Source organism: Cervus canadensis, chromosome 7 (assembly GCF_019320065.1).
Source record: "Cervus canadensis isolate Bull #8, Minnesota chromosome 7, ASM1932006v1, whole genome shotgun sequence".
Taxonomy (NCBI): domain Eukaryota; kingdom Metazoa; phylum Chordata; class Mammalia; order Artiodactyla; family Cervidae; genus Cervus; species Cervus canadensis.
The window spans coordinates 13,347,857-13,366,577 of NC_057392.1; the positions used below are offsets into that span (position 1 = coordinate 13,347,857).

General features: G+C 40.3%; 1 protein-coding gene across 2 annotated transcripts in view; it reads right to left on the bottom strand.

The window, feature by feature from the left end:
- Window positions 1-12,809: 12,809 nt before the first annotated feature.
- Window positions 12,810-18,721, bottom strand: part of LOC122445318 (inhibitor of carbonic anhydrase-like) — a 43,338-nt gene continuing 37,426 nt past the window's right edge. For both annotated transcript variants that reach the window (XM_043474377.1, XM_043474375.1), the window contains exons 14-17: window positions 16,811-16,875; window positions 15,904-16,088; window positions 14,057-14,243; window positions 12,810-13,229 (exon numbers count right to left, since the gene is read on the bottom strand). In XM_043474377.1, coding sequence (XP_043330312.1) covers window positions 13,195-13,229; window positions 14,057-14,243; window positions 15,904-16,088; window positions 16,811-16,875 — 472 coding nt within the window. In that variant the 3' untranslated portion in view covers window positions 12,810-13,194. The remainder of the gene's footprint in view (window positions 13,230-14,056; window positions 14,244-15,903; window positions 16,089-16,810; window positions 16,876-18,721) is intronic.

The window sequence follows — 18,721 nt, forward strand, 5'->3', positions numbered from 1 at the left end:
GGTTTCTTTTATATTCAGTGGGCTATAATACATTTCTATCATTCCTTTTCCCATTTTTTATTGTGCTTAAGAAACGCATACCATAAGATTTGTCATCCTGGCCATTTTTAAGCGTGCAGTGCAGTGGTATTCAGTACATCCATATCGCTGTGCAAGCTGTCATCACCATTCATCTCTAGAACTCTTCATCTTGCAAAATTAAAACTCTCTAGCAAGTAACCAATAATTCCTCCTTTTCCCCTACTTCCAGCCCCTGGCAACCACCTCTTTACTTTTTATCTCCATGATTTTGACTACACGAAGTACTTCATTTGAGCAGAATCATATAATATTTGCTTTTTGCTTCATCCATGCTGTACATATGTCAATACTTTCCTCTTTTAAGGCTGAAAAATATTCCACTGTGTGTGCATATCATATTTGCTTCTCCATTCATCTAGCAATGGGCACTTGGGTTGCTTCCACACTTTAGCTATTGCAAATAATACTTCTATAAACCATGAGCGTATAAATATCTCTATGAGACCTTGCTTTCAATTCTTAGGGGTTTTGATTTATCCACATTCTCACCACTTAAAATATTCTGGTTTTTTGATAGTAGTTTTCCAATGGGTTCAGTTCAGTTTCATTTCAGTTGCTCAGTCATGTCTGACTCTTTGTGACCCCATGGACTGCAGCACACCAGGCTTCCCTGTCCATCACCAATTCCCAGAGCTTACTCAAACTCATGTCCATCACTTAATATTCAATCTATCTGTGTCATTGGATCAAAGTAAATTCATTGTAGACAATGTATTATTAGATCTTTTTTTCCCCATTCTGCTAATTTCTATCTTTTTGTTGGAGAGTTTAATCTGCTTTTATTGAAAGTAATTACTGATAAGGAGGGACTTCTGTCATAGTACTATTTGTTTGCTGTAAGCCACATAGCTTTTTTGTTCCTCATTTTCAGCATTACTGTCTTCTCCTGTGTTTAGTTGATTTTTTTAGTAGAGAAATAGTTTCATTTCCTTCTCATTTCCTTTTGTGTGTTTCCTATAGCTATTTACCTTGTGGTTACTATAGATTATATAATTTAAATTTATACCACTCTAATTTGAATTTATACCATTTAACTTAAGGAGATCCAACCAGTCCATCCTAAAGGAGATCAGTCCTGGGCGTTCACTGGAGGGACTGATGCTGAAGCTGAAACTCCAATACTTTGGCCACCTGATGCAGAGAGCTGACTCATTTGAAAAGACCCTGATGCTGGGAAAGATTGAGGGCAGGAGGAGAAGGGGATGACAGAGGATGAGACAGTTGGATGGCATCATCGACACAATGGACATGGGTTTGGATGGACTCTTGGAGTTGGTGATGGACAGGGAGGCCTGGTGTGCTGCGGTTCATGGGGTCACAAAGAGTCAGACACCACTGAGCGACTGAACTGAACTGAAGTAACATGCAAAAACTGCTCCTTTACAGCTCCATTCCCTACACTTTCAATAGTTTATTTCATAAAATTACATCTTTATACAGTGTGTTTGAAAACATAGACTAATAATTTATTTTGCATTGCATGTGTGCTAAGTCACTTCAGCTATGTCCGGCTCTATGTGACCCTTTGGCCTGTAGTCTGTCAGGCTCCTCTGTCCTCGGAATTCCCAGGCAAGAATACTGGAGTCGGTTGTCATGCCCTCCTACAGGGGATCTTGCTGACTTAGGGATCAAACCTGCATCTCCTCAGCCTCCTACACTGGCAGTCAGATTCTTTACCACTAGTGCCACCTGGCCTCATACATATAGAAAACAAAATGTGGAATTGCACACCATTGTTACAATAATACTAGCTTTTATAATCACTCTGTATCTTCTTCTACTGTGATCTTTATTTCTGCATAAGGCTTCAAGTTATTGTCTGGTGTCCTTTGATTTCAACCTGCAGGATTACCTTTATATATTTTGTAGAACAGATCTAGTGGTAACAATCATCCCTAGCTTTTGTTTCTCTGGGAATATCTTAATTTCTCCCTCACTTTTGAAGGACAATTTTGCCAGATTCAGGATTCTTGGTTGATTGTGCTTTTTCCTTTAGCACCGTAAATATTTCAGCCCACTGCCTTCTGACCTCCAAAGTATTTGAGGAGGAATTTGCTAATAATCTTGTCAAAGATTGCTTGTATGTCAAGAATTTCTTCCCTCTTGCTGCATTCAAGATTATCTTATTGTCTCTGGCTTTTGATACTTTGGTTATGTCTCACTGTGAGTCCTGAGGTCACCCTACTTGGTGTTCCTTGAGATTCTTGGATTTATATTCATATCTTTCATCAAATTTGGGAAATTTTTGACCATGTTTTCAAATATTCTCTCTACTCCTTTCTCTTCTCCTTCTGGGACTCCCGCAATGTATATGTTATTCTGCATTATGATGACCCACAGCTTCTTTTTTCTTTGTTCACTTTTCCTCTATATTTTTTCTTTTTTTTCCCTCAGACTCAATAATTTCAGTTCACTGATTCTTCTCCCTTTTCAAATATGCCTTTGAATTCTTCTGATGAATTTTATTTCAGTTATTATACTTCTAACTACAGAAATTCTAAGCTTCTTTTTAGGTTTTCTATCTCTTTACTGATATTTCCACTTTGTTTATATATCTTTAAAAAAAAAAAAAACTTTTTCAACATCTCCTTTTAGTTCTTTGAGCATTTTTAAGGCACTTTAAAGTTTTTGTCTAGTAGATCCACCATCAGGTCTTTTTCAGGGATCTTTTCTGTTGATTTTTTCCCCCCTTTGAATGTTTCTTTGTATGTCTTGTGTTTTTGTTGTTGATGAAAATGGGACATTAGAATTTAACAATATAGTAACTCTGGAAATCAGATTCTCCTTCTTCATTGGGGTTTGCAGTTTTGTTTTGTTTTTTACATTGCTGTGTACTGTCTCTGTGCCAAGAATCAATCAGAAGTACAAAGTTAAGGTCTTTTCAGGTATTTTTGATCCCACATCTTTCCCTGTGTATGCGCAATGACTTCTTAATTTCCTCTGACTACAGAGTTGCTTTTTAAGTCTTAAATGCCTTGCTCTCAAAAGGGAGAAAGGGAGAAAAGTGAAAAAGTATCATAAAAAGGTTGTTGTTGTTGTCAGTCTCTAAAGGATGTCCAACATTTTTGTGACCTCATGGACTATAACCCACTAGGCTCCTCTGTCCATGGGATTTCCCAAGCAATAATACTGGAGTGGGTTGCCATTTCCTTCTCCAGGGGATTTTCCTAACCCAGAGATTGAACCCAAGTCTCCTGCATTGCTAGTGGATTCTTTACCACTAAACTACCTGAAAAGCCCAGGTAAAATTATATTGGCCCTTTAAATTCTCTGGAAGTCACTCAGTGGAGGAGGGTCTTGCAACAAAGAGGTAAAGTGCAATAACAATGATATCCCTCCTCTGTACATGAACCTCCATGTTCATAAGCAACTATCAATGATCCTAACATTAGATTCTAAATATTTCATAACAGAATCCTTATTGCCCACCTTGATTCCACAAGCTATGTGCAAGCTGCTCCTGGAATACATGCACAGCTGTCTGATGTGGGGCAGTGGGGACGGAGATAGGTAGCCACTGCCAAGATAAGAACTGAAACTGACCAAAATTAATAGCAATTTACACTTTAAACCTTCCCTTAGAAGTTGGAAGCCTCCAAAAATACTTAAATCAAACAATTCTACCAGTGCATTTGTTGTTTGAGTAGGAAGACTGATTTTTGGTGTTTTATACTCTGCCATCTTCCCAGAACTCTGCTCCTCATTTATTTGGATGATCAGATGGTTGTGGCCCTTCAAGCTTGCTGCTGTGTATTTTTTACAAGCCCTATAATTTTTCAAGCGCTTCACTTTCTGGCAGAATATGACATTCAGCCCTATCTCACACTTTCCCTATACCAGTTCTAGAATCTCTGTTTCAGGAATCTCATTTCTCTAAGAAACTTTATTATTGTAGTATAGAATGGTATTTAGGAAGCAAAATGTGGGTGCTAGGTACAGGAACCGCTTGGGAGAGAAATTGATAATAGGGTCTTTCAACAGACATATATAGATATATCTTAGGTGTAGATATGGATCTCCATACTAACACACATCTACATTCATTTCTCTCTCTCTCTCTCTCCAACCATGAGTTCACACTGATTCCTGCAATTCAAGTTGACTCTACCACAAGTCTTAGTTTTCTCCCTCCACGTATTTGCAACTCCCTTCTCCTTGATCTAAATATTCTCAATATTTCTAGGCTTTGTTCCCTTCCCCTGTATGTTATCAATCTCCTGATCCTCCAACTGCCTCTTTGCCCCAGTCTCTCAGGCTTCACTCCCCCTGACACACTCAAGGAAATGAAATGAACGAGAACAAATAAATATTTTTAACTGAAAAAGAACAAAAAGAGAAGAGAAAGAGAAAAGGAAAAGGAAGAGGAGCCTTTTTATCCTTTTTTACCTGTCTCCATAGTTACACAGTATTCTGTGAACGGCAGAATGCAGGGTCATGTTTGGAATGAGGAATAATTGAACAGAGACAGTCATCACTTTTTACCATTAAACAAAGCTCTCGACTCTTTCTCCTCAACCCAATCATTCTTCTATAGAGTACTGGGAGAGACTAGCAGGGGTTTGTCCGTGTTTCAAAAGTCAAAGATGTCCATTCTGCAAGCAAAAGAATCTCCTAAGAAAACCCTTTCCTTATCAGTATAACGTTCAACCTAACCTGGCCATATCTGACCTCTAGGCCAATAGATGCACAGGCCACTGACCCTGGAACTGAGTGGACTCTGGTCATATGCAAAGGGACAAAAGTCCCTGATCAAAGGCCGGCAAGCAGGAAAAGTTGGTCTTCTCTGGTATACTCTTTGCAGAGCACTCAGACAGATGGGAAAGCAGTTAGAAGATAGGGCTGGGACAGTTTAGAGCTCCATGGCAGGGCTGATTTCAGGCAAAATTGTGAGACAGGCAGGATCTGTCCCAGGGTGAAACATCTGTCCAGAGGCAACTCTGACAATTGACTTCTCCTAGTCCACTCAGTGGGATAATATGGAGGGGAAAGGAAGCCTGGGAAATTCTGAGAGTTCAGTATACAGTGGACCAGAACACCAGGGTATGAAGGAGTCTGGATTTTCAAATAAAGGAAGAATCTCAGATAGAAGAATCTGCTCCCGGAAGTGGAGTTACTTCCCAGATTTGAATTTGGAAATCATCTGCCCAGTGCTAAATAAGAATGTCGTGGTGATAGCAGTAGGATTAAGTAAACATGAGAAATGATCACAACTGCAAAGCTTGGGACAAGAAGGGAATGAGACCCTGGTTCTCCCTCACTAGTGTGGTTTGATCATTTGCTTCTGCACCTTCACTTCTGTTCTACTGAACAGACTTTCAGTTGTTTAGTGAATTAGGCAAGTTAATCTAACTCTCATTGCCTCATTTCCTTACCTAGAAAATGAGAATAATAATATCCACTTTTATAGGGTTATTATGAGAACTAAATTAGCAATTAAGGTGAATCATCTACTACAGTACCCGTCACATTATTCTCCTTCTTATTTTTATTTATGTCATGACCAATATCTTCCCCTTCAATTTCTGTTTACACAGTGCTGTGACCCGAGCTCCTCAAGTCACACCACATTAGGGAGCCCTGAAAGAATACTGACCACTAAATCCTAGACAATGTATCATAAAGATACATATGATCTTTACATACCTAAAGATACCTAAAGATATCATAAATGTAGCAAACAGATGCTGCAAAACTTTTTCTCTTTATGCTAGCTATGTAGGCACACTTTTTATTCACCTGTCCATTACTGAGGACAGATATTGGGTATTATGTGCAATCTGTGGAACAAAATGGATATGAAATTGGAGTCAGGGACTCCTGGTTTTGAATCATAGGCCACTTAGAAAATACATGATGCTGCACAAGTTACTTATCTATTCCTAGCATCTGTTTTCTCCTTAATAATAAAATATGATCACCTACATTCTTGGGTCATTTTGAAGATTACTCACAGTGCTATTAAGGTACAAGTCCTGCCCGACTTATAGCGATCACCAATAAATGGCAATGCTACCATTATTACAGAACACTCGGCATAGTCTAGGTACTAACAATACATTCAGTGAATTAATGAAGTGACTTCACACAATTTCTTTATGGCACCTTCCATTGCTAATGGACTCTTCAGCAAAACACATCCTATAAGACCATCCAGTACAATGATCTCGTTTTATAGAGAGAAAAACTGAGGCCCAGCCAGAGGACATAACTGGTAGGGTACCCAGCAAGGCAGACAAAGCCAGAAACCAGAACTTTAGACTCAATATCCTGAGCTCTCCCCACCAGCCGGTGACATGCTTTCTTGAAAGTTGCCATTCATAATGTTTTCTAAGTCATTTAGGGATTTCACTTCCCATTCTCTTTCACCAAGAGAAGCCAAGTCCCAAGATCTTCAAATGGGCCATGAGCAGTGGCTGGTGAAGCCGAGCAAAGTCTGGAGCTCCTGGGGCAAAACAAACAGAGAGCAGATTTCCTCTACTGCCCTGACAGCAAACGCCATTGTTTGATGTTCCTGCTCTGCGTGGGAAGAGGATGGCAAAGTCCACCTTGTTTCTCAGTTGTGCCAAAGTAAACCTCTGATCTTTACAGATTTGTAGAAATTGGTGTCAACTGTTGGTATCTACAGTTGAATTAGCTTACTCTTTTAATTGTCATAAATGTTCCACAGATAAGTGTTCCTTTAACATAAATATATGCAACTTGTGCAACAAGACTTACTAAACCCACAGGATAGCATCTGCCTGAAAACAGATTAAGTAGCCTTTATCCCTATTAACTCTAAACACCTTAGGGGAAGGTGCTGTGAGGTTGAGGAAGAATCACTGGACTGGAGCTATAAATATACAAAAATTACACACCAAGGTGTGTGTGTGTGTGTTACTAGGGTGAGAGTCCCAGGATTTTATTAATCCTCAAAAGGGTCCATTAGTACCTCAAACCTGTTGAAATACTAAACATTAATAATCTGCTCTGGTCTTCTTTCCAAGTCATAAGGTACTCGATAGCTCTTCCCCAACCAGGGAGAGGTCCCTGTTGGACCAAAATCTTCAGGCTTCTGCCTCAGGTCTATTCCACTGAAGGCTGCATGGGTGGCTCTCCTGGTGGGGGAAACTGGTGGTAGAAACTCAAGCCAATCAGAGGCCATAGTCACTGTGTAAAGGATAAAAGCCCCAGTGTAAAGGATAAGCATGCCTGTGGTTTCCTAGGGATACCTTGCAACGAGATAACCTAGGACCAGGTGTGAAAATACCTTTCCCAACCAAGAAGGACAAAAGGACCTAGAGCCATCTGGAGCAAGAGACCACTGAAAGTGGAATCAAATTTGTATAGGAAAAGGAAAACAAGGAGGAAATAAAAAGAAGGTCTAGACCTAAGTGGACAAAGATATAAAACCAAGAAACCCAAGAAAGCAAGGAACTATGCTTTCGAATAATGCACAAAACAACAGAAGATGGAGCTCTGAAAGTAAGAAACCCTTTCTTGCAAATAGCCTTATTCTAAAAGTTCAGGAAAGCAAATTTCACCTAAAATTGAATAACAGGAAGTATCATGGTCAAATACTATATAAAGTTATTACCAAAAATTAAATAAGATGAAAAATAACATATCTACAGACAATAAGTCAAGCCAGAAAGATGTATCCACAAAATATCTAAAATCTCTAAGCTACAAAAAGTATGGAGGAGCCAGAAACAGTAAGCTGAGCTGAGCTGAGCTGAAGTCGCTCAGTCGTGTCCGACTCTTTGCGACCCCATGGACTGTAGCCCCCCCAGGCTCCTCAGTCCATGGGATTTTCCGGGCATGAATACTGGAGTGGGTTGCCATTTCCTTCTCCAGGGGATCTTCCCAACCCAGGGATTGAACCCAGGTCTCCTGCATTGTAGGCAGATGCTTTACCATCTGAGCTACCAGGGAAGCCCAAAGATGTGGGTAAATAGTAAAGATTTTTTTTTGTTTTCTGTTGTTGCTGTTATTCAGTTGTTAAGTCATGTTAGACTCTTTGCAATGATATGGACTGCAACACGCCAGGCTTCCCTCGTCCTTCACCATCTCCCAGAGGTTGCTCAAACTCATGTCCATCGAGTGGATGACACCATTCCAACCATCTCATCCTCTGTTGTCCCCTTCTCCTCCTGCCTTTTATCTTTCACAGCATCAGGGCCTTTTCCAACGAGTCCATGCTTCACATTATGTGGCCAAAGTATTGGACCTTCAACTTCACTATCAGTCCTTCCAGTGAATATTCAGGGTTGATTTCCTTTAGGATTGACTGGTTTGATCTCCTTGCAGTCCAAGGGAATCTCAAGAGTTTTCTCCAACACCACAGCTTGAAAGCATCAATTTTTTGGCACTCAGCCTTCTTTATGGTCCAACTCTCATGCCCGTACATGACTACTGGAAAAAACCACAGCTTTGACTATATGGACCTTTGTTGGCAAAGTAATGTCTCTGCTTTTTAATACACTGTGTAGGTTTGTCATAGCTTTTCTTCCAAAGAGCAAACGTCTTTTAATTTCATGGCTGCAGTCACCATCTGCAGAGATTTTGGAGCCCAAGAAAATAAAATCTTTTGCTGTTTCCATTGTTTCCTGACCTATTTGCCATGAAGTGATGGGACTGGATGCCATGATCTTAGTTTTTTAATGTTGAGTTTTAAGCCTCTTTCACCTTCATCAAGAGGCTCTTTAATTCTTCTTCACTTTCTGCAATAAGGGTAGTGCCATCTGCATATCTGAGGTTATTGATATTTCTCCCAGAAATCTTGATACCAGCTTGTGCTTCATCCAGTTTGGCATTTTGCATGACGTACTCTGCATATAAGTTAAATAAGCAGGATGACAGTATACAACTTTAATGTATTCCTTTCTGAATTTTGAACCAGTCTAACCATTGTTAGACTGGTTTCTCCATGTCCAGTTCTAACTGTTGCTTCTTGACTTGCGTACAGGTTTCTCAGGAGACAGGTAAGGTGGTCTCATATTCCTATCGCTTTAAGAATTTTCAATATTTTGTCAGGATCCACACAGTCAAAGGCTTTAGCATAGTCAATGAAGCAGAAGTAGATGTTTTTCTGGAATTCTCTTGCTTTTTCTATGATCCAACGGATGTTGGCAATTCCATCTGTGGTTCCTCTGCTTTTTCTAAATCCAGCTTGTACATCTGGAAGTTCTCAGTTCATGTACTGTTGATACCTTGCTTGGAGGATTTTGAGCATTACCTTGCTAGCATGTGAAATGAGTGCTACTGTGCAGTAGTTTGAACATTCTTTGGCATTGCCTCTCTTTGGGATTGGAATGAAAAACTAACCTTTTCCAGTCCTGTGGCCCCTGCTGACTTTTCCAAATTTGCTGGCATATTAAGTGCAGCACTTTAACAGCATCATCTTTTAGGATTTGAAATAGCAGCTGGAGCTATTTCAAATTCATTTTAAAATATCGTTAAAAGGTAATTGATGGCTTGATGTAAAAATATCACTTTTATTATTTTGTATATATTTTATTGTGGAGTTTCTAACATATGTGGGAGTAAAATGTCTGATAATAAAAGCACAAAAAATAAAACAGGGAAGTCAGAGAGGTGGTGCAGCTAGCCTGGGCTGGCTTGCAAAGGTTGACTGTGTATCTCTTCTCATCTCTGACATTACTTTGATAGTTTGAAATCATCCATGGCAAGAGAATGTGCTCCGTGAAACTGGCAAATGATACCAATCTGGGCCTTTTTTACCTTGAACATCTGGTTGTTAAAAGTTATCCACACTCCACTGGTGAAGGTAGAGCTACACTATTACAGGATCTTACTGGGTTGGCCAAAAATAAGATGTTACAGAAAACCTAAATGAACTTTTTGGCCAACCCAATACGTTATTTACAAAGTGATATAAAGTTATTTGATGCCAGTCTTAAGATAAAGATGTATGTTACAAACTTTCAAGAAGATGTTTAAAATAAATATCTTTTTATTTATAAAAATAATAAAATTATTATAGAATAACAAAGAAATAAAATGATAATAAACAATAGAGAATAATAAACTAATAGAGAAGAACAGTGGAATACTAAAAATTATTCAATTAATCCAATAGAAGGCAGAAAAGAGGAAATAAGGAACAAAGAACAGATGAGACAGAAAACAAATATCAACAATTATGTTATATACAAATGAACTAAACACTTCATTTAAAAGAAAAAAGAATGTCACACTGAATGAAAAAAAAAAGCTATATGTTCTTTATAAGAAGCCCTCTTTAATAGAAAGAAACATGGACTAAAAGTAAAAGAATGTAATACAATAAACCAAGAAAAAACTATCAGAAGAAAGAGTCATATTAATATCCAATTAATAAACTCAAAGAGAAAAAGTGTTACAGGACAACTAGGGACATTTCATAATGGTAACAGAGTCAATTCATCAAGAAAGCCTAACATCCTAAATGGGTATGTATCTAACAAAACCTCCAAATATATAAAGCAGAATCTGATCAAACTGGATGGAGAAATGAGCAAACTCATACTTTTAGTTGGAGAGTTTAACCCTTTTCTCTCAGTAGCTAATGCAAAAAGTTGATAGAAAATGAGTCAAGGTAGAGGATTTGAATAATAACTTGAACCAACTTGACCTAACTGCTACTTATAATACTACACTACATATTACAGAACTATACCAAGCAATTAAGAATATCTATTAAGAAAAAAAAAGTATACCTGGAACATAGAAATAAATTACAAAAGCATATCTGGAAAATTGCCAAATATTTGAAAATTAAAAATAGCTTTTAAATAATCAACAGATCAAAGAAGTAATCTTTGAAAAACTAGAAAAAAATTCACCTCAATGATAATGAAAATAAACATATCAAAATTTAGGGGAATGCAGTTAAAGTAGTGCTTGGATGGAAATTTATAATTTTAAGTGCCCGCATTAGAAAAATAAAATGTTCTCAACATTGATCTAAGCCTGCTCCTTAAGAATCTAAGAGAAAAAGGAAAATTAAATGAAAAATAAGTAGAAGGAAGGCTAAGATCAGAAAGTGAGATTAAAAAATAGTAGTGAAAATTTATAAAAAATTCATTTTTGAAAAATTCAAGAATATTGATAAAGCAATAGCTACATGAGTCAAGAAAAAAGAGAGAAAATACAAATTATTAGTAGGAAAAATGGAAGAAGAGATACATTTCATAAATACTAAAAGAATAAGAAAATATTTTGAACAATATTATGGCAAAAATAGACAATTTAGATAGAACAAATTCCTCGAAACCCAAACTTTGCCACTGTATATTTTTCACTAGTTCCATTTAAAATCTAACAGTTTTTTCTTTGCTATGTTCATTTATTTATTCACTCATTCATTTATTTGCTTATTTATTTTTGGCTGTGTGACTTGTAAGATCTTAGTTCCCCAATCAGGAAGCAAACCCAGGCCCTTGGCAGTGAAAGGACAGAGTCCTAACCATTAGAGGGCAGGAAATTCTCCTTCAAGTTTTCATTTAAATCCTTAGGCCTGTTTATTACAACTGTTTAAAGTTCATTGTCTGAATACCATCTCTGTGGTTTCTAGGTGTGTTTCCATTGGTTGATTTTTTGATGATTCTAGGTCACATTTTGAGCTTCTTTACACATCTAACAATCTTCTCATGCCACATCTAGATATTATGCATGCCATCCTGTTGAGATTTTGTTGTATTCCTTTAGTGAATATTGAGGTTTATTTTAGGGGACAGTCAAGTGACTTGCAGATCTGGTTTATCCTACTAGGGCTAGTATCACTCTCAGTAAGGACAGTTATGGAGCAGGCCTTAATCTACAGCTATTTCACCCCAGCTGCCTTCAGTGAAAAGCTTAGGTGTTCAGTGAGGTCTCTTCAGACTGGTTGGTAGGGCTGTAACTGATTCCTGGTCTTATGGGAGCCCTGGGCATTGTTCAACTTCTAGATCTCTCACAGTCATTCTTTGCCTAGCCTGACAGACTTCAGTTTCACTTTACACACAGGCAGATTCGTATCTGGCCAAGCATTTCAACCAGATTCCAGTACGTATCTCTTGACGTATGCCAGTCAAGTTCCAGTCACTCTGGCTTCCCCAACTCCTATCTCTGTTCCTTAACTCAAACGTGAGTTTGAGCTGCTGTGGGTTCCTCCTCCATTTGCTGTCATCTGCAAATTTCCTCTAGGCAAAGACTATGGTCATCACTGTGCTCACCACTTTTCTTTGCCCTCTTTCAAGGATCATATAGTTCTGCACTATTATCGCCCAATGTTTAAAAACATTTGTGCAACCTATTTTCCCCCAGTTTTTTAGTTGTTTATGGAAGAGGAGCAAATTCTGCACTGGTTACTCTTTCACAGGCAGAGGCAGAGGTCCAAACACCAAGCTGTACTCCATAGTATATAGCTTGGGTTCCCATACAGTGTTTATTCCACCATAGGCTGGAATCATGGTAATAACAGAAATGGGAAAATCTCTAATAAGAAACTCACTTAAGTAAATGTAAATCACACTTTCAGGAAATTGACTGAGGAAGGATAGTAGGATTAGATTTTTACAGTAATTTTGATATTTTTCAATTAATCTGATCAGGAGTTTAATTCTACCTGAAATTGTGAATTTTAAATACATGAACACACTTTTAAAATGCACAAACTCATTCTTTCTTCTTTATTTTCATTATGTAAGTCCTTGATACTGCACATACTGACGCTTTCTTTGCACACTTATGATCACCACTCAGACTCCCTTCAGACAGATTTATTGCTTAAATTCAATTTAAGTGAGTTGACTCTTGGGTAAAATAATCAAAGAATAGACAGGGAAGTTGAGTTAGTCTTGTAGAGGTCTTTAAAATACATATAATTTAATAGGTACTAAATTCACAAGCACAATTGTAGTATAAAGAAATCGTTCTCTTGCCCTCCCCCCAAAAATCTGAGAATATTTCATGAAGTTTTCTGAGAAGACACAACAATTTTTATTCATTCCAACTTTTGCATCAGTTACAGTATATAATTATAAAGATAAGTGATGTTAACACAGACCCACCAGGCAGACAAGTGAGGATGTAACCCCACTGTATTTTCAGGCTCTGAACATCTCCGTCTTTGCCCACTTTGATCAGTTTTTAATTTCCATGGAATGTGCAGGCATCCAGAAGTTCTGTGAGAGGTAACATAAGAGGAAGATCATCAGGTACTGCCTGTACTTATTAAACACAATCCTTTTCCTATTTTCTAAAAGTAAATGGTAGATAATAAAGATTTTTTTTAAATTTCTTTCTCATCACTCTAACTGATGTCAGTGCTATTCTTAAACATCTACATTTTCCTCTCCTGCTCTCCTCATCTTTAACACATGATATAATTTAACAAAAATCAGGCACATTCCCAATAATTTGATTATTCCAGGTCTAATTTTATTTCTCCAACTTATTTCTTTTTGAGGCAGCTGTGCCATTTCTATAATACACAAAAATAGAAAGAGATGATATACTTAGTGCTATTTCTATATATGTATATATGTAGAAATGGCCTACTTAGCGCTAATACTTTGTTTCTATTAAATTGTATAAAGTATTATCTATACGCTTTACTTAAAATCTTTGTGAATTGGTCCTCTGTGAGTGGTATATATGTGTCATTTCCAACCTTCTCCCTACACTGAAATGCTAACACACATTTTCATTCTAGTAGCCAAAGAAAATGGAAAAGGACATGTAAACAAGTTCAATTTGCAAAAGATCTCTAGTTCTACTGTACCCTCTGTCTCCTTCAAACAATTCGGCCTTTTCAGGTAGTATCTTATACTGTTGCCTAATTGAGCTGCTTCCCTGGTAAGCCTGAATCCTCCTGTGGGGCCAGGAGCAAGCCCTCTGAATCTTTATGCTCCTATTGGTACCGGCCCAGTCTCGGCACAAGGTCATCCTTAAGACAAACATGTTTGCCTTGATGCACATGTTACTACTCCTGGGTGTTTATTCTACTCACCTGAGTGTAAGCAATGCCTCACATTAGCAATAGCCTGAAGATACTCTGGCCCTAAGTATTTTTGGTAAGTTGTTCTGTCCTGAAGGTTAGCCAGACATTCTGTGTCATCACTGAAGAGCAGGTCCTTGGCTGGGGATTTAAACATCTGGAACATCATGTATTCAAACCCATTTCTTCCGAAGAGCTCCTGGGTCAGACAGACAGACAGAAAGCGAGTGACCAGCAGCCCGGGCCACGTGTTCTGCATCAGAAGCCCCAAGTCTGCTGGACTGCTCAGCTCCAGTGCCTGGCGACCCTGGGACACAGCAACAGCTTAGGAGGCACTGGAGCAAAATGGCAAAAAGTTCTCTGGGTTCAAAGCCAGGCCCTAGCTTTTCCTATCGTGTGACTTAAGAAAATTCTTGACTGAGCTCAGTGAACTACATTTTGTATGTGTGCATGCTCAGTCGTGTCTGACTCTTTGGGACCCCAGGGACTATAGCCCACCAGGCTCCTCTGTCCATGAAATTTTCCAGGCAAGAATAGTAGAGTGGGTTGACATTTCCTTCTCCAGGGGATCTTCCCAACCCAGGGATCAAAACTTCACCTCCTGCACCACAGATTGTTTCCCACTGCACCAAGGTGGAAACACCTGAACTTCAATTTACTCATTTGTAAATGGAGGTAATTACATTAGATACTGAGATGATATATGCAAAAAGTGAGAGTGTTAGTCACTCACTCATGTCTAACTCTTTGCAACCCCATGGACTCCTCTGTCCATGGAATTCTCCAGGCAAAAACACAGGAGTGGGTAGCCATTCCCTTCTCCAGGGGACCTTCCTGACCCAGGGATCGAACCTGCATTCCCTGCATTGCAACCAGATTCTTTACTATCTGATAAAGAATACAGGGAAGCCCAATGTATGTAAAGCAACTGTTAAATAGAAAGATCCCCAAGTTCACTGCTCTATTACTATCCCACCAACAACTGGTGGATGTTTTCAACTCTCTGAGTCATCTTTACATGATTTCCTGTGACCAGATCCCTTCCTACCTTGCATCTTCTGTTCTCTGAACCTGACCCACACACTGATCATTTCCATTGCTTCCTGCCCCTCCCCCCACCACTTCCTTTGTCCACTTCCGTTGTAGCAGAGGTGGCAGCTCACCCTGGATGGTACCATCCCTTCAAAAGCCCAAGTCCAAGAGCCTCTTGTGTTGCCAGCTGACTCTGGGTCATCACCCTTTAAGCAGGATGTGTCAACAGCCTATGCTAAGATATAGATTACTCATTTGGGGCTCCTCCAGGAATAGGGTGTGCTAGGGCAAAAGGCAGATGGGGCTTTGGGTTCCTTAAGATCTTCTGATTCAGGCAGCCACTATTCCCTAGGGTCAGCCCTTTTTGGCTGCCTATAGAGGTCATAAGTTATCTGAATGTTGGCTCTTCGACTTTCATGAAGCCCAAAACAGTGCTCAGCCCACCCAGTTTCAAGAAACACAGTGAAATCCTCTTTTGGTCAGGCAGAGTAACCTCTGTTCCACCTTTCCCACATGTAGCCCTGCCTGGTGGGAAGGGCACCTGGGCTGACTCCCTTATTTCCAGGACAGAACAAGCCCAGGAGGTACCATGACTCTGCTCAGTCTCAGGGAGACACTTGAGATGCCCATATGTCTGGACTCTTCCACTGGGATACCCTAGACAGCCCCAGAGCAAGAAGTGAGCACAGCCACCAGCCTCCCACTTTCATCAGAGGCAGGGTCCACTGCCCAGGGAGAAAGAGTGTGCGACTGGGCTGGGGCGTGTCTGTGCAGCTCTGCAAGTGAGCTGAGCATTCACGTGGGGGATGAGGACTGAATTCCCACACCTGTTGATTGAAGAGCATTCTGCGAACAAAATCTGCCTTATCTTTCCTTGAGACCACAGCATGACTTGGGACTATGGCCAGGTGGCAGCTCTGAGCCTCAGTCACAGGCTTCCTAGAGCCATCGAGGCACAGCAGCTGGAAGTCCTCGTGTTTTAGATTCTTCGCCCAGGCTTCAGGGTTCTTTCCTGGAGAGAGAGGAGGTGGAGAGGTCATAGCTAATCACTTCAGTCAAGGCACCCTCACTGGGGGGTGTGACTGACCACCAGTGCCTGGGAGAACCACAAAGGCACAAACAAAACAATAAAACATAAAACAGAAGAGAAACATTCATAAACTCATAAATTCATTTGTCAGTCCTGTTAGAGGCAAAGATTTCCTCAACAGGCCTGCAAAGTGCTAGTCAAAAAAGAGAAGATCGACTGATTAAACTATATTAAAATGAAGAATGTTCATCAAAAGACATTATTAAGAAAGCAGGAATTCCCTGGTGGTTCAGTGGTTAGGACTCCAGGCTTCCACTGCTGGGCCCAGGTTCAACTCCTGGTGGGGAACTAAGATCCCACAAGCCTTGCAGCATGGCCAAAAAAAAAGTGAAAGGTAAGTATTTTCAAAGAGGGACAAGCTATGTGCATTACATACAGCTACAAAAACTTGTGTCCAGAAAATACAAAGAACGCCTAAAAATCAAGATAGCCAGATGTGCTTCTATGGACTGTGGCCTTTGTGTGTTTGTTGGTTGGGTTCAAGGTCAATGTGATAACCAACCCTGTCCAGTCTGAGCAGACATGAAGAATTTTTTCATTCCCTAAATAAAGAATGTTAGGACCAATGTGACTGCCTGGGGAGTGATTTCCCAGGAAGGACTCTGAGTTTTCCTGAGGGAGGAAAGGACAGTGCAGGTGCATACCGTCAGTGTTCTGCAGGACTGTGGGGTGCTTCACAAAGGCCACATCTCCCTTCTCAACCAGACACCTGCACAGAGAAGGTCAGGTCAGCAAAGGGGACCCACAGAGGTGGGAGAGAGCAGCTCCAAGACGGAATTCCTGGGAGCTCCCCTCCCCTCGCCCAGACAACTGGGCACATCTAACATGGCCCGCTTATTCCACACACACTGCTGTAATGTCTGCTGTCCCTGGCAACTTCAGAAGAAATGTCATAGAAAAAGAAATCTGCGATGCATGAGACAAGTGCTCCGGCCTGGTGCACTGGGAAGACCCAGAGGAATCGGGTGGAGAGGGAGGTGGGAGGGGGGATCGGGATGGGGAATAAGTGTAAATCTATGGCTGATTCATATCAATGTATGACAAAACCCACTGAAATGTTGTGAAGTAATTAGCCTCCAACTAATAAAAAAATTAAAAAAAAAATAAAATAAAATAAAAAAAAAAAAAAAAAAAAGAAATCTGCTTATTTAGATTCCACTGTAGATACCCATTGCTTGCTTCCTTAAACAGTGATTGGCTTCTCCACGGGAGATGCTTGTGTTCTATTAACAGGGCTATCCAAAGATAATTCTCTGGCTGGATCAAAACTCACATCAGAGATTAAAATCAGCGTGGAAGATATGATTCTGAAGGAGTCTTGTCACACCTTATGTGTCTGTGCAGCCTTAACAAAAGTTAATGTGCATGTATCATGAGATATTTTTCATGCTTAATCTCCTGAAAAATGTTTCTCAGTGTTCAAGGTGCATGCTTTGGGAGAAACATTGAGCACACGAAAAATCAGTTTTGTGACATTCAGTCAGTTAGAAAATGATATTATTAATTTTTAGGAATACCTCTCCAGTTTTCTCTGTCCCATCATCAGGCCCCTCTATCCTTCACTAGAATCAGTTACTCCCGTCAATTTTCCTAAGCAATCTTGTCCTATTTTTTTGTCTTAACAACCTCCCCTCAATAATCCCAGTCCTGAATGAGCCCAATCGTCTGTCTCAGGTGTGTCTGCACCTCAGCAGTGAGGTAGACGAGAGCTCCCCGATCCTTAACTTCACGCGGGCATTCTGGCATCCCTTCTCTGCTCTAGACCTGTGACTCTCCAAGGGTGGGCTGGACCAGCAGCATCAGCAACCTGGGAATGGGTTATAAATGCACATTCTTGGGCCCTGGGCCCACTGGCTCAGGAACTCTGGAATGGGGTTCAGCCCTCTGGGTTTGAATAAGCCCTGTGGGAGTGTGCTCAAGTGAGTATGAGAGAACACTGCCTGAGACAGCAACCCCATGACTCTTTTTGACCCCATGGACTGCAGCCCACCAGGCTCCTCTGTCCATGGGGATCCTCCAGGCAAGGATACTAGAATGTATTCTCCAGTATACTGGAGCCCTCCTCTAGGGGATCTTCCCAACCCAGGGATCAAACCCAAGTTTCCCGCATTGCAGGCAGATTCTTTACCGTCTGAGCTACCAGGTAAGCCACTCTACAGAGCAGGGACCCCAAAATGTTCTCCCACTTCCTGTAAACCTCTGTCTCTCCATACACCCCTCCACAACACTTACACTCTGTCATGTACTTGGGCTTCACAGAAGAAATAGAGAGATCATCATGCGGGCTTCCTTTCAGCATCCTTCTGTCGAATCTGGCAGCCCTAGCACTCTCCTGCCCTCCAGGGACAAAGGAGGAGGAAAGACCTCCCTCCAGCTAAAGTCTCCTCCCCAGGGGCTCTGCACCCCACCTCAACCCACACTCAGGCACTTTCCATGGCAGTCATCCTCTTTCCCCTCTATAACCCTCTTCACTGGGCTCTTTCCATCAGCACTTACGCTTTTTTTAAAAAAATAAACAAACGCTAAGCCTTGCCTTGATCCTATACTGCCCTTAG